General features: G+C 40.8%; 2 protein-coding genes across 6 annotated transcripts; one reads left to right on the top strand and one right to left on the bottom strand.

Moving 5' to 3' along the window:
- The first annotated feature begins 867 nt into the window (after positions 1–867).
- YAE1 (YAE1 maturation factor of ABCE1) lies at positions 868–7012 on the top strand. 3 transcript variants are annotated; one of them, XM_052699018.1, is made up of 4 exons: positions 868–1240; positions 2058–2361; positions 3609–3730; positions 4593–7012. In XM_052699018.1, exons 2-4 carry the CDS (start codon positions 2164–2166, stop codon positions 5020–5022), a joined length of 750 nt encoding a protein of 249 aa, XP_052554978.1. In that variant the 5' UTR covers positions 868–1240; positions 2058–2163; the 3' UTR covers positions 5023–7012. The 3 variants fall into 3 exon arrangements, with proteins under 3 accessions (XP_052554978.1, XP_052554979.1, XP_052554980.1); XM_052699019.1 differs by having other exon boundaries at positions 868–1075; XM_052699020.1 differs by lacking the exon at positions 868–1240 and adding an exon at positions 1243–1323.
- Positions 7013–7032: 20 nt separating this feature from the next.
- LOC128088442 (mediator of RNA polymerase II transcription subunit 1-like) lies at positions 7033–21788 on the bottom strand. Of its 3 annotated transcripts, none has more exons than XM_052699002.1 (17): positions 20980–21785; positions 19823–19926; positions 18688–18772; positions 18263–18317; positions 17706–17838; positions 16693–16721; positions 15160–15231; positions 14993–15067; positions 13842–13912; positions 12988–13053; positions 12335–12443; positions 11508–11632; positions 11085–11197; positions 9388–9583; positions 8974–9069; positions 8422–8530; positions 7033–7405 (listed from the first exon to the last, which is right to left on the bottom strand). In XM_052699002.1, exons 1-17 carry the CDS (start codon positions 21041–21043, stop codon positions 7045–7047), a joined length of 1863 nt encoding a protein of 620 aa, XP_052554962.1. In that variant the 5' UTR covers positions 21044–21785; the 3' UTR covers positions 7033–7044. The 3 variants fall into 3 exon arrangements, with proteins under 3 accessions (XP_052554962.1, XP_052554961.1, XP_052554963.1); XM_052699001.1 differs by having other exon boundaries at positions 20959–21785; XM_052699003.1 differs by having other exon boundaries at positions 7298–7405; positions 8422–8505; positions 20959–21788.
- Positions 21789–27566: the final 5778 nt, after the last annotated feature.

The raw sequence follows: 27566 nt of genomic DNA on the forward strand, positions 1-27566 counted from the left end.
GGCTGCCTGCAGAACAAAAGGGACCAGGGGAAATAGTGCTACGGCTGAGTCCCAGCAGGGGATCATCCATCTCTCAACGCCTGTGGCTGTGACAGGCTTGCTGTCTGTCATCCACGGCAACATCCCTTGCTCTGCATCGGTGAGTTTCACCAGCCTTCTGCAGGACAGAAAATTGGACATCCAGTAGTCACTTAGCAGTGAATGCGAGTGCAGCAGCACAGCCAGCCCAGTCCATGTTGTCATACAGGGTGGTGAGGCACTGGAACAGGTTGCCCAAGGAGGCTGTGGATGCCCCATCCCTGCAGGCATTCAAGGCCAGGCTGGATGTGGCTCTGGGCAGCCTGGGCTGCTGGTTGGCGACCTGCACACAGCAGGGGGTTGGAGCTGGATGAGCGCTGTGCTCCTTTGCAACCCAGGCCATTCTGTAATTCTATGGGGATCCACTGCTCTGGACAAGATGCATGAGCACTCAGCGACACGCAGAAGCATTCATTCCATTTGGCAATGTGAAGCAATACACAACTGGAATTCAAGGTTGGCACATATTATGTTTATGCCGATGAGACATTAGCATGAGCTCATGTACCAAATACTGTGAGCAGCAAGAAAAACACAAAATAATTGTTGCACTTGTGTCAGAAAGATGTTGCTGTTTGCTGTAATAGCAGCAAACAACGAAACACTTGACTCCAGCTGGCACCCTTGCCATTAAAAAGGATTTATTCTTGCAATGTCCAAATCTTGTGGCTGCTGAGGACACCTTGAGAACAGCTTCTCATCCGCTGCTCGCACTCCCTCGCAGCGCGACGCTGCAGCCTCCCCTCCCCGCCTCCTTACGGAAGCTGTAAGCCCGTGCCCGTACTCAAGATGGCTGCCAGCCTCCAATGACTCAGACGGGCTTTGAAGTCACGGGGCTGCTGATTAAGATGGCGGTTTTTTACGGGCCGCGGAGCTCGCCCTCGACCGGGAGGAGGTTTCTTTCCCGTATTGCTTCCGACGGCAGTGAAGCTGGCGTGCCCTCAGTCAAGATGGCGGCCCCCTGCGAGCGGAGGAGCGCCGCGACTCGGCTGGCGCGGTGAGGGCTGAGGGCGGCGGGGTCTCAGCTGGGACCGGCGAGGAGGGATTCCTCCTGCCGCCAGGTCTGAAGAGGGCTGGATCTTCTCAGTCCTGCAGCCGGCGGTTTAAGGAAATGTAACATGCGGTAGCGAGCGAGCTGTCTCGTTGGATATTTTGGAACCCGGTAATTTCTCAAGCCGAAGTGCTGCTGTACAGCTGTGACTGCTTGGTTTTCACCACGCTTTGGGCGTTGGAAGGGATAAGCCGGTAAAGCAGTCAGTTCGCATTAGCGATCTGCGGTTCTTAGAGCAGCTGTTTCACTGCTTTAATACGTTCCCAAAGACTCTGTGTAAGGGTACCAGAAATTCTGAAAGCTTTGCTGAAGGTAAAAATTGGATACGGTGAGCCCCAAAGTGTCATTTCCTCACACTCTCTCTATTTTAACACATAATGGCAAGAAACATCATTTTGTGGACTGTAAAAACTTCCACCAATTAGTTGTGAGTGGTTTTCTCAGTGCAAAAGATGAAGTAATTGCATTATTTATTCCTCTCTTTACATCAGAACTAACTAATTATATATATTTAAAAAATTATACAAAAAATAAAGCAGTGTTTTTTTAGTCAAGATTTATAAGGCTATGTTAAGCACTTGGCAAAGTGGGAAACTGAAAATCAAAGGTGGAAGTCATCATCAGTTATCAAGGTCAGAATATTGCTGGCAATTAGATACGCATATAATTTAATGCACTGCTCAGAAGCTGTTTGGGACTGTTTGTGGGCTGCTATCAAAATTTTATAGCTCTGGATTGTTTCTGTCTGCTCTTCATGTAACTAGCAACATTTAGAAATGCTTATTTGGTGTGCGTCTGTTTGTTACTGATGTATCAGTTGTTACTGATGTACTGATGTAAGAAGTAAAGAAGGGAAGAAATTAGCCTTAAATTGTCCTTGTAAATCACACAGGGTGCTTTACCTGTGGTGATTTGTCTCCTTTGGCAGATGAGCTCCAGTGGTGAACAGCATCCAGTTTACACGTGGAAACAAACGTACAGGTTGAATAATCACCTCTTCAGAACTCGTGTTGCTTACTTTTGTTTCTAATCTGATGCTTAGCTGGGAGACTCCTGAGAGTTTCCCAGTATTTGCTTTACACCATCAACAAAAGTTAAGTGTTATCACTGCTGCTATGTCCTGGGTACAAGTCGTAGCCGGTCGATCCAGTGAGGACGTATTTGATGAAGATGCAGACGAGATGCATCCAGTACAGAAAGAATGGAACAGCACCATGGAAAAGAGATTGAAGGTATTTCTCTAAGCATGATTTTTAGAGTCTTTTTAAGGTTTTTAGATTTGCCGATAACATCTTGCTGTACATGTGGCTGGTTTAAATGGGAAAACTAAGAATGGCTGTACAAAAGTTATTGTGGCTTGGTTTCTTCTGAATGTTAAGAAAATTTAGCAGGGAGTTACTATCTTAGTAGCTTGTTAGGACAAATTAATGCTTTACCAAAAAAGATATTGATTCCCTCTACACAACCATGTGATTTCTAAAAGGCAGTGTTACATTCTCATGTAACCCATTTGCTTCATACTTGTAGGTTACTCAGAGCTAACAAAGAATACAGGGTATTTGTTGGTGGGTTGGTTTGTTGTTGTTTTTAATATTTGGTGTGAACTACTAAGGGTCTGAGTAGATCTTTGGCTTATTTATTCACTTAGTGGAAAATACATTTTGTGAAAGCAGAGAACAAAACAAATACATAAAGCTGGGTTTCTCAGACATGTTTTCATTCAGACTGGGCCCACTAGGGCTTATCTTGTGGGTGAACAACAGAAGGCTGAAGAACATAAATGGAAGCTTTTGTGCATGCTGTTGGTGAGGAAGTATATAACAACTTTCGTATTATTCTCCAAGGAAGAATTTCCTGCATCTCTGTCCCTTATAAAGGCTGGCTTTTTTAAGGGGCTGCTTATCATTCTTAAATTAATTTCCCTGGTATTTTGTGAGTAGATACTACAAAAATCATAAAATCTCTTGAAGACAGAGCTGTATGTTGGCAAAATAATGTTCTTGGCTATTTCTGTAGCAAGGCCACCACTTTTATTTTCTCATGATCAAATAGAAGTTTTCTGTTTTATAACTTCGAGTTGAGAATTATTCTACTTTGGATGGTAAGGTGATTAGAGGATGAAGAAATAAATTTGAATTCTCCAAGGAAAGTTTTTTAAGGGAGTTGGGCATTGCAAAAAAGTAAGAGTGCTTTCCTGTAGACTTGTCTACAGCACTTTCCTTATTTTCTGACCTAGATGGAGATGTGTTTAGAAAATAACTCCATGTTAACAGATCAGCAGCATTAACAGTAAATGATTCTGTGCACTGCAAAAAATGTGTTTTGGTTTGGCAGTGGCGTAGCTGAGTGGGATGTTCAAATCAAAAAAAGCTGTGATTTAAGAGACTGGGTGCTTGTTTGGGGTTTTTTACTGTTGTGAAATGTTCATTGGTTCAATTCTGCACAATGTGAAAAGCCTACTTCACCACTTCTGTTATAGGAGGGCTATAGAGATGGTGTTGAGGCTGGGAAAGAACTTGCACTCCAAGAAGGCTTCAATCAAGGTTATAGACAAGGTGCTGAGCTGATGGCTACATGTGGCCAATTCAGAGGGACCCTGAAGTAAGTTATAAATCTCTTAGGAGTCTGTCTATGTGGAAGGTATGTGTGGAGGGTGCGTGTTCATATGTGGTTGTGGTTTTTTGTTCGTTTGTTTTTTAATGTTAAAAAGTGCTTTGTAAGTCAATCCAAAGCAAGCAGCATGAGAAGTCAGAGCTCAGCTTTTGAATACAGGGAATACAAATGCAGGAAGGTGTATATCCTCAGTGTACAGGCAGGCTGGTAATAACAGGTGAGGAGAAGGTTGAGGTATTCAACAACTTCCTTGCCTCAGTCTTCACTGTCAGCTGCTCTTCACACACCCTTTGAGTGGATGGATTGGAAGGTGGGGACTGGAGGGAGGGAGATTGCTCCACTGTTAGCAAAGATCAAGTTTGCAACCACTTGAGGAATCTGAACATCCAAAAAGTGCACGGGTTCCCATTGAGATGCATTCCAGAGTCCTGAGGGAATTGGCTGATGTGGTTGACAAGCCACTCTTAATGATAATGAGGGGGTTACTGGAGGATGTCAAGCTGTACTTGAACCAGCAGTGTGTCCTCACAGCCCAGAAAGCCAACTGTATCCTGGGCTGCCTCAAAATAAGCATTGCGAGCAGGTTGAGAGTTTCGTTGTCTTACACTTGGCCTCAGCTCGTTGATTCAACTTGTCCAGGTCCTTCTGTAGGACCTTCCTACCCTCAGGCAGATGAATGCTTCCCCTCAAGGAAATTCATTTCATCTACACAATTTTCCCAAGAAATGGAAATGAAGCGTTCAGAAGTTTTTGTATAGTGCAGATTTCTTGTCACATTGCTCTCTCCCTTCAACAGCTGGAAATGTGTCTGACTACATGCACTGACTTTATTTTCTTCTTCACTTTTCAGTGCTCTCTTATCCTGGTGTCATCTTAACGGACATGATTCTGCTTTAAGAAAGATAAATAACCTTCTAGAGGTTGTTGGAAAGCATGAAGAAGACTTACTTAACTCTCTGACTTCTATTCAACTACAACCAAACATTGGAGACATTTTAGATTCTGTTCAGGACATGGACCTTACTCATACAGCTCCAGCTGGAACAGAGTGCAGTGAAGTTAATGCTGAAAAATATGAACATGTTGGCGGATGTGGTGAAAACTGTTGTAGAAATAATGGTGAGGATGGTTCCTTGTGGTCTGACTGCAGCAGGGAGAAACTCTTTACAGATCCTGCCAAGTCAACTCTTGCTTGGGTTAAAAAGCAAACTGTTGGGTTGGTAGAACAACTGGGTTTATCACTGGATGTACTCCATCACATCCAGCAACTGGAACGTTAGTTCTTCTGCCTCATGCTATTTCAAGTTATCTCAGCTGGATTGGATTTGCACTCTGTGGGTCCAGGCTTCGCTTTAGGGAAGTTCGATCTGATACTTCCAAGCAGAGGTTGTAAGTGTTACCATGCTTTGTCTCTTGGCCCAAAAACAGCTGGTTGCAGTCAGAAATGTATCTTCCACAGAAAAGGGAGCTGATGTTTAAAGCTCTGCAGTGATTTACTATCATGTCTCTCATCTACGTCAAAATCTGTCCTTTCACCTCATTTTATCTATTGGTATCTGAAAACAGATCAGGACCTCAAGCAACATCTTCTACTATGCAAATAAAACAAACAAACAAACAAACAAACAAACAACTGACCAGTGCTGGGGACTAGCTAGTCTTGCAAAATGGTCTGCTGTTGATTACATGCTAACCAAACAAAACAGGCTCTGCTAATTTCCAGTGTGCCAGGAGTTTCCTTTGTTACTATATTAAGAAAAAAAAAAGTTCATCTTTTGCCAGATTTCTTCTCTCACCTTATATAATCACTGTGCAGTGCACTTTCACAGTGTTTTTTTTTCCCCCTCTTCTTACAGTTCTATTTATTTTGCTTTTGCTGAAAGCACGCCACTCTTTTCAAACGTCAAACTTGCATTGCTGTTCTAACAGAAAACTGACTACTCTTACCCTTTCAAACCACATCACACATTTCTAGTCTAATGAATGCCCTTGTGTTAGTTTTGTATTTATTTGCTAGTCCCTTAATCTTGAACTCTCTCTTGTTTACAGTTTATTTCTCCAGCTCTAGAAGGAAGCCAGGTTTATTCACCATCTCTTGAAAACATGGTTAGCCAAACACGTATCTAACAACTTAGAATTTCTGTTCCAACATTCTGTATTTGATTTCTTTTCCTTTTATTTGCTGTAAGGATAGGAGGCAGCAGATAGAGTTGCTTTAAACCAGTTTTGGATCACCCAAAAAAGGTAGCAGTAATAAAAAAGGAACCCCTTACCTTTTTCTGAGGATCAGGGCTCACCAAGCATCCCAAAGGGTGATGTCCAGGTAGTGATGCTTCCCTTGGGGCTGCCAGCCCTTAAAGAAAGTTAGGTAGGGCTGGACCCTTATGATCAACCCCTTCCAGTCACTCCGATGAATTGCTTCCAGCTGTGCTCCCAGGGCTTGCTACACCCCTTCACCATGACCTAATGGTTCCTATAGAAATGCCGAAACTGTAGCTGCAAATTCCTATGGTTAGATATTCACAAAGAACAGATTTCCTCTCTCTGTTTTATAGTAATTAATCACTAAGTCAAGAGTTTGTGTACTTTATTTTGCTTTTAAATTTCTTCTACAAAGTAGGTCTACACAGAGAAAACTTAAGTTTTGAACAACTGACTTAATTAGAACAACAACAACGGCATAGAGTGGTTCTACACTTTGAAGCCACAACCAAGAAGCAAGAATTAAGAACCGATTGTTTGGAAAAAATAATGTAAATTTTTTAATAAAAGCTATTATCCTGCCATGGAGTTGTTATGCTTTAAGTTTGGTTGCAATTCAGTATCACTTTCTGCATTAGATGAACAACAACAACAACAAAAATTAACTATGCAATTAAAAATCTCATACTGAAGTTGTTACTGAAATAGTGGAATTGAAGAAGGCTATTTGCACATGTTATACATGACAGAATTGCTCAAACAGCTTTTTCTCAATTTATTTAACACAATACTGACACTGATAAATACTTTGGAGTGCATTCGTTATGTTATAACCTGCATCGCATAAATCAAACGGAATTTTTTTTTCTATCCTGTAGTAGAATGTGATGAAACAAAACCAATGGTTACCAAGGAAAAAGTGCAAGTTGAAGATATTATTTGGATGCAGGTAGTAGTGCATAAACAGGAAACTCCATTCAGAAATTAAGTAGACAGCAGGCTTGCCAAGTTCTCTCCATCTACTACTGCAAAAGCAAGTTGTGTTTGGGAACATATTGCTCTCTTGCTTGATTATTGAACAATAGATTTTGTGATGCATTTCACTTATCTTTCCTTGCAGCTTCTGTGCTAGCTGTGGAATCACTTCCTCCCACTCCGGACAAAGTTTCTGTGCTGACTGTAGTGTTACTTTTTTCCATCTCATCACCCAGAGTTTCCAGTTTGGCTGTAGAGAGTGTTTGTTCTGGGCTGTCTGGAACACTTTCCATATTTGTCTTAACCAGATCTTCCTGTCCAGCTACAGAAGGTCTTTCTTCAAGACTATTAGAATCAGTAATTTGCTCACGCTGCAGTTCAGGTTTTTGTTTTGTGTCTACTTCTGTGCCATGTGTTTCACTATCAGCTCCCACCTTGGCAGCATTCCTGAAAATAGCTCTCATGACAACTGGGACTGACATGCAGCTAAAGGAGGAAATGAAACATTAATCACTACTACAGACTTCATCCATTCTTCAAATCAGTACTTCTTTTTTTAAGCTGTGGCTGACACGTAAACCATATGCTTTGTGAAAGAAGCTGCTTTTGGCACTGTGCAGCCTGATAGGCATTGCACTGTAACTGCAATATACCTGCATATGCCATACTGGAAACCTGTGCTGACGCAACAAATTCAAGAGATTCATCTTTCATGTTTACCAGTGCAAAGAGTTTTTGATTTAAAAAAACAAATAAATAAATAAAAGTGGGAGGTCAAAAAAAGGGGTTTTAAACGAAAACCTGAAGTAATGATATTGAAATATATTCATATTCAGTGAGGTTTTTTTTAATTGTAGCTTTTTGTGTTTTGTATGAGATGGCTACAGAGCCTTTCTGCTCTAAATCAGCATCTCTACTAACAGGTCTTTGTGTTTTTTTTCCCCATTCTATCAGTGGAGGCATGCAGTTCCAAGAACAGTATCTAGTGTCTTATGACAAGGCAGACTAACTACACAAATCCAAAATGCAGGCTGCATTGATCTTGCTGTCATTAAATGTTTCATAGTTGTGTGCTAACCAATGCAAAACGAATGAGTGCTCTTAGCCCTTTGTGTTGCATGTGTTCATACACCACATCAACTGGACTTTCCTGGAATTTTAACTTCAGGAAGCAAGCCAGAGACAGTGCTGTAGCCTTATCTTTTGAAAAAAGAAGCACTGTTTGATACTAGGTAGATGTTATTCTGTCCATTACACCATGCACAAATTTTCTACTAGAAAGAAACACTTTTCATCATTGCTTTTTTAAAATTTGTGTAAGAAAGACTTAAAAAAACTAAAGTAACTCATTCTCACTCTTAAAACTCATTCTTACAGGGAATTTTTCTGATCAGCTGAGTTTAAGGTATTGTTAATGCACGTGATATTTGCATGGACTTGGTTATATGTCCATTAAAGGGACGTCTAACCTTTACTCTAAGTAGTAAGAAATAAAACTTTACCACTTCACAGATCTCGATATAAAGCCATCACTAGAATTTAGAGTTGGATCTTCGGGATGTAAATGAAGGCTGCATTGGACTTCTCTGGAGGTTACAACATCAATAGTCACTAAGCAAGAACAGCACATGAGTATTTCAAAATATACATACATACTTTTTTAACTAAAAACGATCTTATCTGATTTGGAAACATCAAGAGAGTCAATTCTGAAACTGGTAGGTAGGGGGCCTGCAGCAATGCTCTTGCTTAAGACTTGTTTTTCCTTATACACTAATGATCAGTAATAAATGTCGAAGTTTATTAATTAACTGCAGGTCAAGACAGAATAAGGCAGAATAAGACAGAATTTGAATTTACTTTCCCTTTTATCCTGAATACAGAACACTTAAGACAGCTACAAACAAATGCTACTTCATATTTTCCAAGGGGTTGCACACCATCAAGGGCAGCCCACAGAGTTTGTAACTGAGAAGCACAGTGCAGGAGCTGTGATAAAAACGAGCTCCTAGTCAGCCAAATAAAAAGGATAATACAAATTATTCCACACCTACCACAGGCTAAATTCTCTCTCGTCGGATGAATGAAGAAGACAGAAAAGCTGGTGTTCTTGTGTGGTGTCACTTCAAAGTAAAGCAGTTCTGAATCATCTGGAAATAGAATTACTATTTAGTGGTATTTCCTCATTAAGTCTGGACTCTCGGCAGAATTACCTGTCAGAATTTTACAAATACTGGTGCAACAGAATGGAATTACTCATTACATTAGCAACATATTTTATCCTTCCAGGAGATTTAAAAATATATATGTATATTTTTAATATTCAGTGTACATTATTAGAATTAAGGACTTTTGATCATTTAAAATGCTCTGCAAGAAATGACAGCTTTAGCAAGGGAGTAGTAAATCTGTTGACAACCAGTTTAGAAGTTAGTTCCTCTCGTATTCTGTCATTACTTCCAACTTACCTTCACTTAGACACTTGTCAGAGACACAGCTGCTAATAAGACTGTTATATGCCACCTGATGTCGAAGAATCTCTATCACAGCAGGCACACACTTGGGGTGGGTAAATGGGATTTTACTCAGCAAGGCTCCTGCTAAATTTGATTTTTCGGGGCCCTTGTTTATGAAATAACAGTGCTTTGGGCAATCTGGAAGAGACTGAACAACAAATACGGCGACATTTGAAACACTGAAAATAAGGAAACAAAGAAATTAATGCCCAGCACTGCCAAGCAATTGCATGATCTGACAGCAAAGGTACTTTTGGAAGGCACGCTTATAGCAAGTTCATCATGTGTCTCTGCATTTCAACACAAGTATAATCTATAGACAGAAGCTAAATGAGATCATTTTGCAAAAGTATATTAGTGCAAAATATCCAAAGCTACATGTCAGGTACTCAGGAGTTCAAGTCCAATTCTTCATAGCAGCCCTAGAGACCATAGAAATGTTTAACAACCAAAATCTTTGCTCCCAGGAGCAAAGCAGTGCTGGCAGTGATTTTAGGATCAATTAGAAGTGGAATATTATGTTGCCTACTTCAGGATACCAACTGGGGAGCTGTCACTTTAAGAACAGGGCTGGTCTGTTAATTAGCAAGGTCTAAATTAAGAAGAGCTGGATAAGAAAATAGAAGAGCTTTTCTGTGCATGTCTGTGTAACAGAAGGATTTCCATTACATTTTTTTTTTCAGGGTTAGAACTCTATTTCTAGAAATGGATCAGTAAATAAAGTCTTAAAACTCAGAAGCAAAACAATCATCAGGTATTTTAGAGAACTGCTGAATAGTTAGGACCTGTCATGTGTCCTTAATGGAAATGAAAACTTCCTATCTTCTGGATCTTGTACATGAGAACTTCACTACTTGATTCTAATGTGATGTAAGTTCACTACTACTATCTTCTGTAGCAAAGTCACAAGTAACCCAAAGTCCAAGAACATAGGCAGTAAGCTTGGTGATAATAGAAGGGAAAGAAGTATTCTCTTGTTGCCATGAATTGCAAAAAACAGTGCTTCCAAGCAAGGAGATCTTTGAAGCTTGTCTTGTAGTTACCACATACACACATTTTGAGACACAGCATCTCAGCCACCGTTTTCTATTCTGAAACAGCCTAAAATGAAATATTTTTCTAGTAAGGTATCTTGAAAAGGAAGCCATCTGCAGTCAAATGGCCGTGGCTCTAAATAGTAACCGACATCACAGTGGTAATGCTTTACACTTCTCTTCCTGCCAGTCCCTCTAAAAGGAATCCGTATTTTCAGTGTTATTCAATCAAGGAGCCTGTTTCTGTTACAGAGTTTTGCTGCATGTTTATCACTAAGTGCTGATCTGAGACGTGCTCCTCACAACAGACAGTAAGTTTCCTTCTTTTTAAAGCAGTAATGAGAAAGTTTTGAACAATAGTTTAAAGAGTAAGCATTTGCACAAAGACAAATTAGTATGACTTCAGCAGCCATGAATACAGTGCCTCATTAACACAGATGATGAGTTTGCTTACTTCAAAGAATCTGTTATTTCTTAAGCTATTTGAACTATTTCCTAAAGAGTACTGAAATCCTGCTGGGGCTCTGGGAAGCCCGTGTTGTTTACTACGGAGAAATATATTTCAGTATATTCACTGCACAAGGGCAACATCTGTCAAACACGCAGTATACTCACCACAATGAAACAGGAGTTGTGTGTAGACAAATCTTCTCTGCCTTTTTCTTTAAGGGCAGATTGAATAATCAGCTCATACAAAGGAGCTAGTTTCAAGGCAGTAATCTGAATTCCTGAAACCAGAAGATGTTTTTCATTAGCTTTTAGATTCATTAGATTAGATTGTACATGAAAGCTAGTTTTTACAAACTAAAGAAAACATAACATAAACACATTAGCCTTCCTTCTTTCCTTTTTTGCTGATGGCAATCAACAACTTCAAGATATTTTAGATAGTGTTTAACAACTTTGCCTTGGCTTTAAAAATTGATGTACAGGTTGATACAGTACAGAAGATTTTCTACCCCAGAATCCACTTTTAATTGTACTACATTACCACGAGTGGTCACAAATTACTTAGTCTTAAAAACAATCGTAACGTGCCTGTGAGCATCTGTATCTCTTCAATACTGGATAAGGACAGAGGAATAGGCTGATGAAACTTCAACAAAAAATAAGCTGACAAATCCATGCTGAGTTCATTGGTCAGTGGCAAAAAAGTAGGGTTGCTGGCGAGAAGAGACAAAAAATATTTTTATATATAAAACAAAGACTTCTAGAACAAGGCCATAATCACGTCTCTAGTGGTTTACTCTCACCTGTACTCTTCTTCTTCAAGCACAACTACAACCCCTGTGTGCTAAAATAAGTTTAACGTGAACACTGTCAGAAGGGAAAAATGAGCTGTGGGGGAAACTGAGGAACAGGGCACAAGAAGATTTGCTCTCAATAAGTCTGTAGTGACTTATTTTGGAGAATGACTTCAGGTTTTCCCTCCTGGCTCATACCGAAGTAACGAAGTATGGTGTCAGTGTCTATGGTGGGCTGACAAACTACTTTGCATGATTTAGGTATAAATACACCTTAATGCATGCATCATTTATTCTAGAAATGTATTGCTTGTTGAATAGTAGGATAGTAAGTAATATCCCAGTGGCTTCTTCTGGCTTCAAATCTGTGAATAAACCCATAACTCTGTGCAGTTGACAGCTAAATAGCGACATAATAATTTTAAAGTTCATTTGGGAAAACAGTAAAAGCCACAGATATGCAAGTTATAGCTTATAAGGGATAAAGACATCAACAGCACAGAGCTTCCTCAGCAAGCTGTGTATCCATTCTATTAGCAGAATCTAAATGCAAGTTATGCTGGGGTCCACGCCAGCAATTTGTAAATCCATTGCCACATTCAGAAGCACTCTGAACCTCACCCATCTTCTCCAGCTTGAGAGTCTACAACCAGTGGAGAAAGAGGAAGCTTGTGGAGCACATCTGTGCCTTCAACAGTTACAACTGCTTTTGTTCCACACACCAGAGAACCTGTGGGAGAAAGGAAACTGACTTCCCCCATTTTAGAGTAGATTAATCCTATGCACACAAAACACTCATCAGTAAGGAAAGCTGAGGTTCAACTGACAGCAGCCGGGCAGAAAGGAGAAACTCAGACAGCGCACACTGCATGGCCAGAGCTGCCCACTGGTGGTTTCAGCAGTAGCTGGGCTATGCCATGGAACAGCTCCAACAAAGTGGTGGGTTGAGTTGTTGTTTCATGCTGCCTAGGTATTTGTTCTGTTTGATACCACTCTCGCTTCAATTTGCATCAGTAGGCAAGAAATGGGAAAGCAGTTTGCTGATGAACATTGCAACTGTGCCGAGCAGCATCACATAAATCTTTCACTTAACAGGAAATGATAGCAAAACAAACATCCTAGGTTTTCCAGTAGGAAACTTTCAATGTAGGGTGGGGACACAATAACAATTCTGACTTATTTTTGAGTTTCATTAATGTCTTTTACTTAATTAAAAGGGTAATTATGAAAAAAATTGCCTCATTATGTAATTATTTCCAGTTTCCTAGCTTTACCAGGATTGAGCTCTGCTTCCAAAATTTGATATGGAGAAATGTAAAATTCGATGTTCATAGGAGTTCCTGGGAAATTAAAAACAACCAAGAAAACCATCAGTATACATGCCAATACAGAACATTTGTTAGGTATCTTGATGCAAAGGGGAAAAAAAAGTACAGGATGGGCCGAAAGGATACCTCTTAAGAGGTATCTCTAATTACAGCAGATGTCCAAATCACAGCGTCTTCTCAGTGTTTAACAGCTTAGTCCCCAATACACGAAGTCATCAGACATCTTTCAAAGGCTTTATCTTGCACAATAACCTTTTGTTGTGCCTTAAGAGATATTAGCTGAACTTCCAGCTTTTAGCTGGAACTAGTCTGAAGTATAAGAAGAATTCGTAATGCTGCTGTGCAACAGCATAATGTTAGCACTTACTAGAAGTACTTTTATGAACTGTGACTCACAATTGAAGCTCACTACTGATGAGGCATAAAAATTTACTGTATTTGCCTTTCATGCAACATCAGTATTATCTGGGCTGCTGCCATTGCCATCTCACAGTTACTCCCAAAATGTGGCTTCCCACATAACCTCAAAGTTTTGTGGCTTTGCTTTTAGGCAGCTGCAAAGGCAATGCTACAGTAGCTGAGAAGCCACCTGGCCTCCTTGTCTTTCCTCCTTGGCTGTGTGTCCCTACAGTATCAGAGAGCAGAGACCCAGTGAGTCCATAAAGCACATGCACTTAAAACAGAGGATCTTTTCTATTAAAAAAAAAAAAAAGAAATAAAAAAAAAATACAACAAGATCAGTGCAGTGGGGTGTTTCATTACAGTATTTTTGAACTATTGAAGGAAATAATAATAATCACCTCCAGTTCTTGGCACCAGGTGTCCTACTTTTCCATGAAGTACTTCAGTAACTCTGTTTACATCCTGTGATCTAGTTCAAAACATCTTGATTAGTGTTTCCTAAGTTGCAGTGCTGCTGAGGTTGATGTAAAGGACAATTTGCACTCTTAATCAAACAGAGATAGTGCTTTCTTGGGAAGTGGATATGTTTCCATTTGTTACATCAGCTTCCAAAATACTTCATTCCACTCATGCATTACTTAGGCTTCCAGCTTTAGCCCTGTACCTCAGCTTTTTCAGGTTGAAATTTGTTGTGTTGTTTACCAGAATGGAAGGGAACAAAAATACAGGCATGACTGGTTGAGCAAAGAGTGGCAAAATAACCTGGATAAACTGAAACAAATGGAGCTGATCTCAAACCTCAGATATGATTGTAAATGTACAGTTATGTAGGTGTGCATTAAAGCTCTGCAGTGCATTGACTGATCTCATAAAAGGGACAAATAATCTATTTAACTGAAGTAATATTAGCAAGGATGTGATGTCAAGAAGGAAAGCATTGCCCTCAACTCTGCTTTTCTGAAAAGAATGAAAAAAAATCACTGTTGAATAACCAGAAGGTTTAGGGAAATCTGTTCACATCCATCTGTAAGCCTGCTCCTCAAAAGGAGAAATGAGAAAAGGAAGGATGGAGGGAAAGGTACTGCACCATTCTCCTCTCTAGAACTTGAAGAGAAAAATGAGATACCCAAAAAAGCAGGACTATCAAAGGCATATTCTACTGCTGCAAAAATAGATGGGATTAAAAAAAATGATTGACTAAAAAAATAAAATTATCAATGACTCTACAACATTCTGTCTTCTCGCAGCAGCTGTTTTCACACACACACACACACACACACACACATACCCAGGCTGAGTGGCTAACCAGTTTCACTGCAAGCCTCTGAGATAAAGCTCAGGAGTTCAGCAGCTGATCTTGTTTGGTGTCCCTGAGGCTGGCAAACCACAAGAAGTCTTCCAGCTTTCCAGTGAGAGAAAACTCATTAGTTTTCCACATCCTGCTCTATAATTAGATCAGCTGCCTTGTTTTGTTTTTTTTTTTTTAGCAAAATGCAGGGCTGGAGGTAGAAGTAAAGGGAAAGGAAGGAAGGAGTAGACTTCAAGTTACCTGTGTAGAAGAGACATTGAATAAAGATCTTTTTCAAGGGATTGCAATGCAAGGTAACCCTTAGCTTTCATTTCACTGGGAGAGAGAGAAGATGCATTACTGTGCTTGTAAGTACACGGAAGCTAAATTATGGATTTTAAGTCTTTCAAGTAACAATTAGTTGCAACCTGTTTCCTGGAATTTGATACAGATTTGACAGGTCTTCTAGAATCTTTCCAAATGCGTCATAGTTCTTCATCCTAACAATAAAAAGCAGTTAGTACCACGCCACTTAATGAGATGGATAGTAAGTTTTTTATACCTAACTTGTTAGAAAAGGCATCATTTGAAAGAATGACACAGTCTCCCTTCTTATCAGATCTGGCATGTAACAGTACTGCTTTTGAGTTTTCTTAGAAGATACCAGGAAATGTAAATCCTTGGCTCTGCTGCAGAAAGCAATGTAATTATAGTTGACACTATTTAAATATGCATTACTGAAAGCAATAAATGTGCACGATACACAAATCTGACAACTCAAGATGTAGCTCATCAGCTGCAAGCAGTCTCCCTGATGTCCCAATGAATCTAGTCATCTAGTAACACTTCCCCAACACCGTGCACTCATACAATGTTCTTTTCATCAAAGTATCAAGGACTGTATTAACAGTGCACTTCACAGCACCCTGCTGAACTCTCCATGCTGCAGTCACACTGATGGCCATGCTCAAGGCTTACCTCCACTCTCTGCGTGCAGGTAGGGCTGCAGTGCGTGGCCACAGACAGACCAAGTAAAACCTGCTGGACTTTCACAATGGGACAAATCTTCCCACAGAGAAATGTAAGTGGGTTGCTCTACTTCATTTATGACTTTCCAACTGGACTGTTTGGGAAGGGGGGGAAAGAGAGGGGAAGCAGGCATGCACGTACGGGCACACACATGGTGCCAACCTGTGCCTTAGGACTAACTGAAATATTGCACTAGGCACTGCAGAAGTGATATTTGCACTATATGTCATATCCTCACAAAAACAAGAATGCTGCCAAGTAGTTACCACTGGCACTGAGTGCTATCTACCATCACTCAGAACAGAACTGCTGGCAGTTAACACCTCTAGGAGTCAAAAACCTACGAAAATGCAAGTTAAAGCTCCAAGACAGCTGTTTACACCTACAAAAACAAACGTAACTTCATTTATGAGGGAAAAGGACTAGAAAAAAAAATGATGAGTAAGGTGCAGGCCTGATTTTTTTTTTTTTTTTTCCTGAAGCCAACAAAAATACCAGTATTGAACAGCTCCATTCAGCTGGCAGCTAGAGCCCACGTAGCGCTGTACAACGTTGCCCTCTACCACCCACAGGAACAGATGCAATTTAGCTGTTTTCAATGAAGTGACTTGTGAAAAACAGTAAAGTTCAGAGCATCTTTTTAAAATTCTATGTTATCCTTGAAGTTACAGATTGTGATCTGGAAATAACAGTGTCAACCTTCAAATGCAGAGCACTGAAACCAGCCTCCCACATAAAATCCCATAAAAGCCGTCAGTCTGTTGTTTTCCCAACTCCAATTACTGTTTCCAGATTCTTGCATTGTTTCGTTGCACAAATATTTGTGTTACTACACCCAAACCATCCTAGCCTTGACTTCTCCACAGCATTCAGGGAAACAAGACTCAGGAATTCCTTTCTATTCAAATGAGACTCCACACACAGTTCTTTACCTTAGGTGCTGCACCAAGTCATCACAGATCTACAACAGGAGAGAACAGTTTCATGTTTCTGATCATCATTCGTGAAACATCTCAGAGAAACACACTGATAACGATAAGCTTATTCCTTACTGCTTTAAATTATAAATTATTAAAAATATTAAGTTAACATCATTATATTGTTTTATTATCGTAACTACGAGAGCTCTGTGGAAGAGGATATAATTAGCTGAAATCACTTGTTGGTTTCAGGGAAGGAAAAAAAAAAAAAAAAGCACCTTTGCCAGTTTTTTCCTTTAATAGGCAGTTACTGTGCTAAAATTCCTGGCTATGCATTTCCCTAGTAATACTGCCCAGCATCAAGTGATTTTTATCAGTAAGCATTTGTGCTTTACATTAATTTGCAGTTAGTTTGGTCCCTTTTTTTCCAGGAATTTCAAGTTATTCTGTTTAACTAGCACAGGGCTATTGATCATAGTTTATGCTTCCACCCACAGACAATTAGTCTGCAGCAGGTAGTTGTTTCAACTGTGATCCAAATGCTCACTTGTAACACCAAACAACTGCACAAGATGCTATGTGAACTGCAGTGGTATTTTGCCAATACCTTAAATATTTTGCAGGAAAAAAAAAAAAGATCCTTATTAGCAGGAATGCATATACTTAAAAAGAAGGAAGAAGGAAAAACGATCTCTGGTAACAGCTCCAAGACATTCAAAGACATCTGCACTGGTAAGGTATATTGCACTACATCTTGGGTTGAAGGCTATTTTATAACCCTATATTTATGCAGGGTACCAGAAACTTCTTGGAAATCGGGCACGTCAACCGAGTTTCACCTTGATATTTGAGCCACAGTAATTAACATCTGCGCTGAGCTGTAAGTTTAGGTGAGAGATTCAGATGCTTAATGGGGCACCCAGTGTCATGCAGAGACTGCCAGGTGTGACAAAAGCTTTCTGACATCATAGCTGAAAGCCAGGTGAGAGACTACAGGGAGGTGACAGCCAGAAAATTAACTTTACCACAGGAGCCTCTCCAAGGTGAGCCAGCTTTACATCCATCACCCTTCCATCCTTCTCCAGCTGTACTTCTATATAAAACATGTCTGAGGTTATGTAGCAGGCAGTCCCACTGGGGCTAACATGAGAGTTAAGCCTAAGGAAAGGGGAAAAAAAAATTCTGTATCTGAATGTCACTTGAAAAAAGGAAATGAGTGTAGTTTATTTGGTCGTGGGAAGAGACACCAAGGATGCTTTAAAAATAACTTCTCCTTGGCTCAGCTTATAAAAAATATCCAACCAGGCAATATAACCTTTCTCTGTTTCTTTATGCTGTTGTGTCAGCTTGCTGGAAACTGTTTATCTCAGTTTGCAGCTTTGGGACCTAGATATGAATTCCTTCTCTTCACTCAACCTCCCCCATAACTGCCACTTCCAATTAGCCTGTTAAGTCCACTCCAAGTGATGCATCTCAGAAAAACACCATGCTAAAAATGTAGTTGATAAGCCATCCAGATGGTATTCCTCACTGGACACGGGGCCCTGCTTGCTCATTTGCATTTTTTAATAAACAAACTTACCCTTTCTGTTTGGCTAAAGATTCCAATCTGTTCATCACAGAAAACAAAGATTTATCTGTAATAAGGGAAATGTTATTTAATTAAGTTGCAATGATTAAAAAGGAGAAACATTATTATCCTGCTCTAAACGGGGTGATTTAGGTAATAAAAAAAATGATATCTCTTGCATGACTTCTTGTTATTAATGGTAACTGTGATTAATGAGTGTTGTGCTGAGTAGAGCTGCTTCTCAGGCTTCAAGAGTAGCTGTAGCCTGAAGGCTTAGCCCAAAGATGAGTCACAAGTATTGTAACACATCCACCTCTGTGTTTGCACGTTTGGCTTCGTCGTGCAGAATATTGCCAGCAGAGACAATCATACAGTTGTCTGAACTGGGAAGGAATGCTAAAAAAAAATAGACTTTGAGATAACTGACAGCTTGTTACCATTCAGAGTCCTCTGCAACTTCTCCATGCATGAGAGCAGCGGAGCATCTGGAGCATTACTGGCAGGAGATGGACGTGGCTTATCCTAGCACATGGGGGAAAACGAGAGACAAAGACCCTTACATAGCAGCCACAGGAGCACATCACTGCCTGCAAGTTGCAGCACTCTGACGCGCAGTCCAACGACACAGTACTTCTCTTTATCAAGCACAGAGGTGAGCTATGATTGTGGCTCTCTCCAAAGGGGCAGTCCAGAGTGGATTCATGAAAACTCCACTGTGCAGTAATCACACACTGGAGGCCTTTGGCACAGAAAACCACTTTCCATTCCCTTTGCTTTTAGGCTGAGTTAAAGACTGTGGCTCCTAACATAAGCTGTTTTCATAGGTTAATGTTTTAGAAGGAATGAGTGAAAGTGAGAGCTCAGTAGGCACTATGGGGTGACTTGGTTAGAGTCAGGGTGTAAGCTGTAGCTGAACTGGCAAGTAAACTCCCCATATTCTTCTCTGAAAACTCCGTCACACTTCAAGTAACAAAGAACAGCCAGTGCTGAAACGCTTTCAGCATTGTCAAAGTCAGGACATCACTTTCAGAGGAACGCTTAAGCATTAATAAAGCATTTTAAGCATTAAAAATGAAGAAGCATGGAAACAAGTTTTTACATTACGCTGATAGCACTTGCAGTAAGCTGCCGTTTACAGAGATGATTCTTATATATCACGAGCCACTGGAAAGGCAAGAAGCATGTACTGATTTAAGGTATATCACAGCAGAAAGAATTCCAAATAGCAGCTTAAGCACATCAGGATAGTTTTGCAAAAATAGCATTTTTTCCCAATTCTATAAATAAGAAGTTGTCTTTACACACTACAAATACACCAATGATAACGAATGGAAATTCATTATCAAAGTATCAGACTATGAGTACTAACTCCAGAAAATTAAAGTAATGCAAAAAACAACTACTAGGGTATCAAATCTGTGCTTTTTATTACTGTTAAGTCAGAAGCCAGGCTTTAATAGGCGCTTAAAATTTTTGTTGCTGTTGTTTTTGTAAGATAAGCAGTTATTGAGTTGTCTTGGCAACTTGCTCTAATGCGAGTTATCCTTCTCTCACCTAATCTGAGGTCCTTACCATGCAAAAATGGACAAGTTTCAGAGTTTCAGTCCATGGTCTTTGTTGATATTTTAGATACAGCTGTTCCATTAAAGCATTTGTAGAAATAACTGCCACAGCACCTAAAAAACACATTAAAATGTTCTAAATATAATTCTATGTATTTACATAAGCAACTAGAAAAGTTGGAGAAAGAAAATTATAAAATTTACTAAGGTCATAGGTGTTATGTTTTAAAAGAGGAGGAAAGAAAACAATGGTTTAATTCTCAACAAATTTTGCATACAGATATCTAAATTTTGCAAGATTTCTGACAGAAGAAAGGAAGTTGAGGGCATAGGCAAGTAATCTCCATACTAAATACAGAGATGCTGCAAGACCTTCAGCTTGTTAAACAGCTTGACTTTCTTTACCTAAGCATGCTCTCGTATGTGCAATATTGAGAAACACTACAGCCTTGAACGTGCCATGGGATTCAGGCATTGAGATTTCTGTACCCACCTGGAGTTCACTAAAACAAAACTTGCTGAGGGGGTAATCCCAAAATGCAGTGAGTTGCAATTTCCCCACTGACGGAGACCAGCTCAAGACGCCTGGAACAGTCTTCCTCACCACCTCCCCCCCCATTAGAATAGGAAGAAAAGAAAACGAGGCCAGGAGAAACAATGTTTTCAGCCTATCACTGGTCTCTTTATAAACATTCATCCAGAAATTAAAGACTCAAATGAAGTTCTTTGGTTGAGATTTGGTTCATCCACGACCACTCATTCCTCAGGAATTAACCAGGAGTGAACTTCCTAATAAACCAGCCTGAGACAAACACTGAGACTTCAGACTGATCAGTCAATGGCAATGAAAGCCCTGCAGCTTGTCCCACGCTGCACTGTACTCCTTAGTACCAGAAGCATAGCAAAGTGCTTCTGTGACAAAGAGGACACAGCTGCTACATTAGAACCATCCTCAGAAGTAGGCTGGATGGAGAGGACACTGCTGCACCTACTGCATACAGCAAGCAAGGGTGGTGAGTGGGGCCTGATAGTATCTTTCTCCTAGCAGAAGAGCAGAAATCCCAACTCACTAAAAAGAAGGCAATCTCATTCAGCTGGAGAAAGGAACAGAAACAGACCCCAAAAAGCTCTTGCAAACACCCTTACCAAGGGAAAATTCCCACTCACTCATGCCTTGAGGCCTGCAGAAGGAGAAAAGCAGCAGTGGCTGCTGCCCACCCTGCTCCTCCATCTCAACCCACAGGAAACCAGGGCTCCTACTTGAAGCAGCTGCACCAGAGCACCCACAGGTGCTGTGCAAGGCAGGTAGCTTGCTCCCTCACAGGGTGGGTCCCAGGAGCTGGCAGGCACTTTGTAAAGGCACTCACTTGACATTTGGTTACTGTTAAATGCTAGGTCTAGAGCAAGAAAAGCATGTCTCCTACATAAAACCCTGTATGGCTGTGTTTCAAATTGTCTTACAGCACGCCTTCTGTTTTCAGCTGCATCATCAGTTGCGCTGCAGTGCCTAACATAGCCTGATAATGAGATGGTCTGGGGCTTGTTTGTATGTACCTGAGTAAAAAGTAAATAGCCTGACGGCCTCTTTGAGATTACAGAAAAAATGGGCATGGAAATCTCAGGAGAGCTATAAAGTACATGTAAAAAAGCAGGTATTTGTCTTCAAACAGAAAGCTGTTCTGCAGGTCCTACTAGAAAAAGCCACTATGCCCGTGTTAAGAATCTAGTGCTTCATTCTTAGAGAAAAACATTACATTTTTAGAACTATTGCACACAGAATGTTTCTAACCAATGGAATCACAACCAAAATACTAGAACCATTGCTTCTACTTCCTTTCGAGAGGCAAAATAGAGATTCGCTCTGAGATTTCACCATTAAATGAATGAATGGATGACTAAAAGGACCTGACAACAGAGAAGATTTATTACTCAGACTTCTTTCCAGAATTATCTATGGCCTCTCAACTTACGAACTTGTAATTGGTGCTGCTGTCCCTGCTGTCTACAGAGGGTCCCATGCTAGGGTGCTGGTCCATGCCCTGCATGTGCCCGGTGAGCTGTAGGTGCAATTGGGGCAGTACGGGGCTGTCCTACTGGTGGCATCATGGCTGCTGTCAGCACAGCCATTGCAAGCGATGAGGTAAGGAAAGCCGAAGGAGCCTGCTGCTCAGGTGTCTGTGTGTGCCAGGGAAGCTCCTGCTGTGGGGGATCAGTTGTAAACCTGGGTCCCACGTGAGGTGGAGGAGCAGGAGTGGCTGCTCAGTGGCAGCAGGGTGGGGGCCAAAGGCTGGCAGGGCTGGAGCAGCACTGGTTTGGGTGGTGGCTTTCTTCAAGCACTTGAATGGTGGGGCCTGTGGGTGCCGCTTTCTCTGTGCCTTCTTCCTTGGCATGTCACCAAGGCAGTCATGGTGTATCTTGCTGAATCCACAAGATTAAGCTGATGGATGAAGCTTTTCATAGAATCAGAATTACAAAGGGCATCCTCCAAGACCATCAACCTCCAAGATCATCCAGTCCAACCATCCATCTACCACCAATATTTACGCACTAAACCACATCCTTTAATACAACATCTAAATGTTTCTTGAACACCTCCCTGAGCAGCCCATTCCAGCACTTCACAACGCTTTCGGAGAAGAAATTTTTCCTAATGTCCAACCTGAATCTCCACTGGCACAACTCGAGGCCAGTCCCTCTAGTCCTGCCATTAGGAGACTCTAGTCCTGTCACAGGAGAAGCAGCCAACCTCCACCTCACCACAACCTCTTCTCAGGTAGTTGTAGAGAGCAATAAGGTCAGGCCCCAGTATCGACCCCTGGGGAACACCACCTGTGACCGGTTACCAGTTGGATTTAAGTCCATTCACCACTTTTCTCTGGGCCCAGCCTTCCAGCCAATTCTTTATCCAGCAAAGTACCTGTCTAAGCCACGGGCTGCCAGCTCCTCTAGGAGAATACTGTGGGAGACATGTTTTCAGATTGCAAATTCTCAAATATCCATTCCTTCCCAGTATTTCAAGCTTAAACATTTATTCATCGATGACAAAATAGTTTCCACCGTGACCCCACCAAATGATATTAAATTCGTCACTTTCAACCAGCCACAGAATTTCTGTGGAAAGCTGAGGACTGGGGAGATACGGCTATCTTAGTTTCAGCTGGGATGGATTTTCCTTCAGAGTGTGTGGTATGATGCTGCGTTTTTGGTTCTAGGAGAAAAACAATATTGGTAACACACCAATGTTTATAGTTGCTGCTAAGCAGTTCTGTACAGAGCCAAGGCCATTCTCAGCAAAAGGCCCAAGGAGCTGAGAGGGAACAGATTAGGACAGCTGATTTAAACTGGCCAAAAGGATATTCTATACCATATGTCATTGTGTGGAAGGAATTTTGAAGGAGGTAGGAGCTCCCTGGCTCTTCCATTGCTCGGGGGGCTAGCTGAGCATTGGTTTAGAGGTGCTTGTGCATCGCGTGTTATATACATGTATATATGTATAGTCATAACTCTTATCCTTTTCCTTTCCCGTATCTTAGTAAATAGTTTTCTCTCAATCCATGTATTCTACTCAGTTGTTTTTTTTTTCAATTCTCTCCCCTGACTGGAAAGAGGGGAGTGAACAAACAACTGTATGGTGCTGAAACACCTGCCAGGTTACACCACAGTACTGACTTTGCTCTCCTCAGAAGAAATGTGAGGTAAACTTTTGGTTTCCTCTTCATCAGAAAAAGTTAGTGAGTCCTCTTCTTTCAGTATCCATGATGCAGAAGCATCCCAGGCTGTTCCTTAATCCTGTACTGGAAGATCAGGAGAAGAGCCTGAGGACTCAACCAGCTCCTCTGGATCAGAAACAGAAAATGTTTCTGGTTCAGGTGGCTCAGTTTTAATTATTCGTGTCTCAATTTCACTTTAATTTTCAGGTGCAGGTATTTCTGTCATGAGCCAATTTTTGCCCTGCCAATCGGCAGGTGAAATCCAAGAGCTGTCTGAGTGTTCCACGGAGAGATGCTCAAATGTCACCACGAGACCCACATGTCATCACAGTGACATCTCTGTGTGGCTCCCAAGGCCTGGCTGCCTGCAGCAACCAGAGCAGATGTCACTGACCAGCACTTGTTGCTGGTCCTGCACAGAGCCGTGAGTGTTTGAACTATAGTAAGGAAGTGAATTTTATTTAAAGGGGATCAGTCCCCACCTAGGGGTTGCTCTCTCTTCCCTGTGTGGTCCCCTTCTGGCCCTTCTGGTTTCCCAAGCAATGTTAACAAAAGAAAATAGCAATTTCCTCCCAGTTTCTCTCCATTGCATTCAGATTTCAATAGCAAGGCTTCTGCAAGGCAGTAGCTGTGTATCCAGGTGATGCTCTGCAACATCAGCAGTCTCCCAGAGGCTGCTCTGTAGGTCCAACTAGAAAAAGGCACAAAGTGTATTTTGCTGATGGCATAAACAGGAGATGCCTAATTCCTATTTGGTTCCTACAATTTTATTTCATATTTTAGAGATTTAGAAAGCAAGCTAACAAAATCAGTGATGTTCTTTAAGCCTTTTAAATCACACCCCTCTCTGCAGGATCAAGTGCTTAATCTGTCAAGGTAAGGGTTGGTCTGGAGATGGTGTCTGGATGCAGGATGCAAATGTTTGAGGACAACACTAAGCTGGAGGAGCTGTTCTCTCCCTCCAGGGCAGAGGGGCCTTGCAGAGAGATCTTGACAGATGTGAGGGCTGGGCAGCCACCAAGTGCATGAAACTGTACAAGAGCAAGTGCCAAATTCTGCACAAATTCTATAACTCTATATGTTGGCATTTCAGCCTTTACAAAGGAGGTGAAAGGTGATTAAGTAAATTGATGTAGTTGCACACTTGTGATAGATCTCACATCCCTAAATTTAGCTTGGCTTATGCTTTTACATATTCATCTGTTTTTAAAACTGTCATTAAAATCACTACAGGTGTAATCATGAGCTTTCACTGTGAGTTAAATGTGCATCCTTTTAAAAATACTTTCAGCAACTCAAGGGAAGCATTTTTGCTTATTTTTGCTTAAAAAAAACCAAACAAACAAGTATTGAAATGTTCTCTGCTAAGCAAGATCAGATATCATGGCCAATACAAAATAAGTAGGTTTCCTCAGTCCAGAACATGAGATCATGTGCACTGCCATACCACCGTATTTGGAGTATTTGGTATTTTGGGGGTTATTTTCATAATTTCATATTTTCATAATAATATGTTCATAATTGTTTTCAAACATAAAAGCCCAGGTCCAGAGTCTCTGTGAATGTGACAACGACTCCTGTGGTTTGATCATGTTCTGAATAAGGAGAAAAGTGAATTATTTGTTCTTGAAAAGACTGATCCCAAAGTAATGGAGGGGAGCAGAGTCATTCATGCTTTGTCTGCACAGCAGCTGTCCTGCAAACAAACAAGGACCTGAAGTGTAAGTAGTCATAGTCTGGCATGGTTGATAAGCCTAAGGTTCACTTTTAAAATATGCAATATTTTTCGCTGTGCTCAGCTGTATGTATTTAGATAAACAATCTGAAATAGTTTTGCCTCAGTAGGGATAGTGCCATTTTTTCATAACAAGACAAATATTCCAAGACAAGTAGAGCCCTTCACACCAACACAAAACTACAACATTGAGTAAGATCATATGTGAGAAACAACTAAAGCACTGTCAGAAAGCTCCTCAGACCAAGGTGTTCCAGTATTCAGAACTACCATATCGAATTTCCATGCTCCAGAGAAGAGTTAGACCTTAAATAATTAAGGATGTTCTAAGTATAGCATCTCAGGGCTATTAGATACAATAATCCTTAACTGGGTCAGTTAATGGATTAAAAAAAAGAGCAATTGGCTAAGCAGCCAATAGCAGATAAGAGGAACTATGGCATGAATCCTGCATGCCCACCTGCTCTAGATTACTATCAGCTCGTGCGTTCAGCAAAAACTGCTTCTAAGAGAAACTTTGATGTGCGCAGTTCCAAAATAATTTTCCCCAGATTAAGCTTCTGTCAGATAATGAGAGGTTATCTTATGCTCTTTGTACTAAGATTTATATGCTTCCTGAGAAACCTCCTGAGAATTCCATGATTATTGCCACTTTGTTTACTTTTTGTCATTTCTTTTCTGCATCTTGCTAAATTCCTGGCACAGCAATAAGCTTGACAGCACGCACCGTGGGAACATTGGGATTAGTGTGAAAACATTTTCAGTAATTTCATACTTCATTCATTTCTGATGCTGTTTCCATTTCAGTGACTGGTACTTTGTTCTGCTGAGAAAGGATCAATAGATTTTCAAGTCATATTCCTGTATTCCAGTTAATTGTTTCCAGGAAGATGCTCTAGGTTTTCTACAGAAAAGGGAAAATGTTGCAGATTGTTGATCCTTTTTAAGGTTAACAATTTGGAAGATATTCTATGAATACAATATTCAGAGCAACATGCATTTTGTGTTTTCACTTGTTTTTTTTTGCGGGGGGGGGGAGATAGGAGATAGGCACTTTCTCTATTAACCTTTCCTCCAGTGTTGACTTTGTGGTTTTTTTTCAGCTAAGGAGTTAAATAATAAAGAATAAAAAAATCACAGCAATATCTTGACTGGCCCACTTCCAGCAGTGTACTGGAATCACATATTTCCAGAAGCCCTCAGCTGAACTGTCCATCAGAGAAGAGAACAGCCCACAGCAAGCTGAAATACAGAACTGGGACACAGAGCTGTAAGTGGAAACCGGTGTTTCCAGTTAGAAGTGCAGGATGTGTGAGGTATCGCTGCGATCATCTGAACTGATGCTTGGTCAGATCAGAGGTAATACTGTGTTTTTTCACAAAGTGCCGTGGGATTTGACAGCAATAAGCAGTGACACGGTTACAAAACGAGCATGCAGCAGGAACATGAGTCAGTGTTTATCAAAAATCATGATGCATTCAGTTCTTTCACCTATCCTAACTGTTCTTCCATCCAACCTTAGCTAAATCCGATGCTGCTTAGCTTTTATGAAGCAACAAGTTCATAGCCTAGCCTGATATGGTCTGTAGTTTATAGCTATCATAATCCATAAATGCTACAGGATGTTTTTTCACCTTTCCTTAACTCTCTACATCATCTCCATAGTTACGGAGTGTAAATATTTTGTCCCTGACAGTAACATCAGAATACTTTATATTTTATTTCACTACAGCCATATAGACTGAGCCAGTTCAGATCACAGCTTACTGGATACATTTCTGGCACCGCAGACTGAGGCATGTAACGCTGACAAGCTTTGACTGCCTCCTCCTTTCACTGAAAATGATTAAGATCGTTTTGTGCTAGATGTATAGACAGATATCAAAAAATAGGTTCCTAGCAAATGGTCATGGATGTTGAAATGCACTGACTCTGAAAGTGCATATCTTTTCCTCAGAGCAGTCTTGCACTTGGTTTCTGATTGATGCTAGCACTGTACTCTCCAAGAGTTCACTGCCTGAGTCTTTTCCCAAAGGTACAAGGGACATGTGACTGTGACTTAAACTAACCTCATGAGCTCAACACAGGATGGCTGGCTTCACACACAAACATTTTCCACTTACAGCGTTATAAAAGACAGCGTAAGTGATATTCATAACTGGGCATTCTTTGCTCATCCCACAACTCCCGTCTTTCTATGATTTCTCATCATTTTTATAGCCAGAAGCAGAAATTGCACCATTATTCAAGTTCTTTGGTGGAGCTGAAATCGGTGGAACCATTTATTTATAAGCTGCTCCAGCACTCCT

The sequence above is a fragment of the Tympanuchus pallidicinctus genome, unplaced genomic scaffold (genome assembly GCF_026119805.1).
Source record: "Tympanuchus pallidicinctus isolate F22 unplaced genomic scaffold, pur_lepc_1.0 scaffold34, whole genome shotgun sequence".
Lineage (NCBI taxonomy): Eukaryota > Metazoa > Chordata > Aves > Galliformes > Phasianidae > Tympanuchus > Tympanuchus pallidicinctus.

Excerpts from the sequence above, each read along its gene's own strand:
- YAE1 (XM_052699018.1), top strand. The coding sequence starts at position 2,164 with ATGCTTAGCTGGGAGACTCCTGAGAGTTTCCCAGTATTTGCTTTACAC. Across the intron at positions 2,362-3,608 it reads CCATGGAAAAGAGATTGAAG|GAGGGCTATAGAGATGGTGT; the intron begins GTATTTCTCTAA and ends CTTCTGTTATAG. Across the intron at positions 3,731-4,592 it reads CAATTCAGAGGGACCCTGAA|TGCTCTCTTATCCTGGTGTC; the intron begins GTAAGTTATAAA and ends TTCACTTTTCAG.
- LOC128088442 (XM_052699001.1), bottom strand. The coding sequence starts at position 21,043 with ATGGAGGAGCAGGGTGGGCAGCAGCCACTGCTGCTTTTCTCCTTCTGC. Across the intron at positions 18,773-19,822 it reads AACTTGTCCATTTTTGCATG|GATAAGCCACGTCCATCTCC; the intron begins GTAAGGACCTCA and ends CCCATGTGCTAG. Across the intron at positions 15,068-15,159 it reads TATCAAATTCCAGGAAACAG|TGAAATGAAAGCTAAGGGTT; the intron begins GTTGCAACTAAT and ends TCTCTCTCCCAG.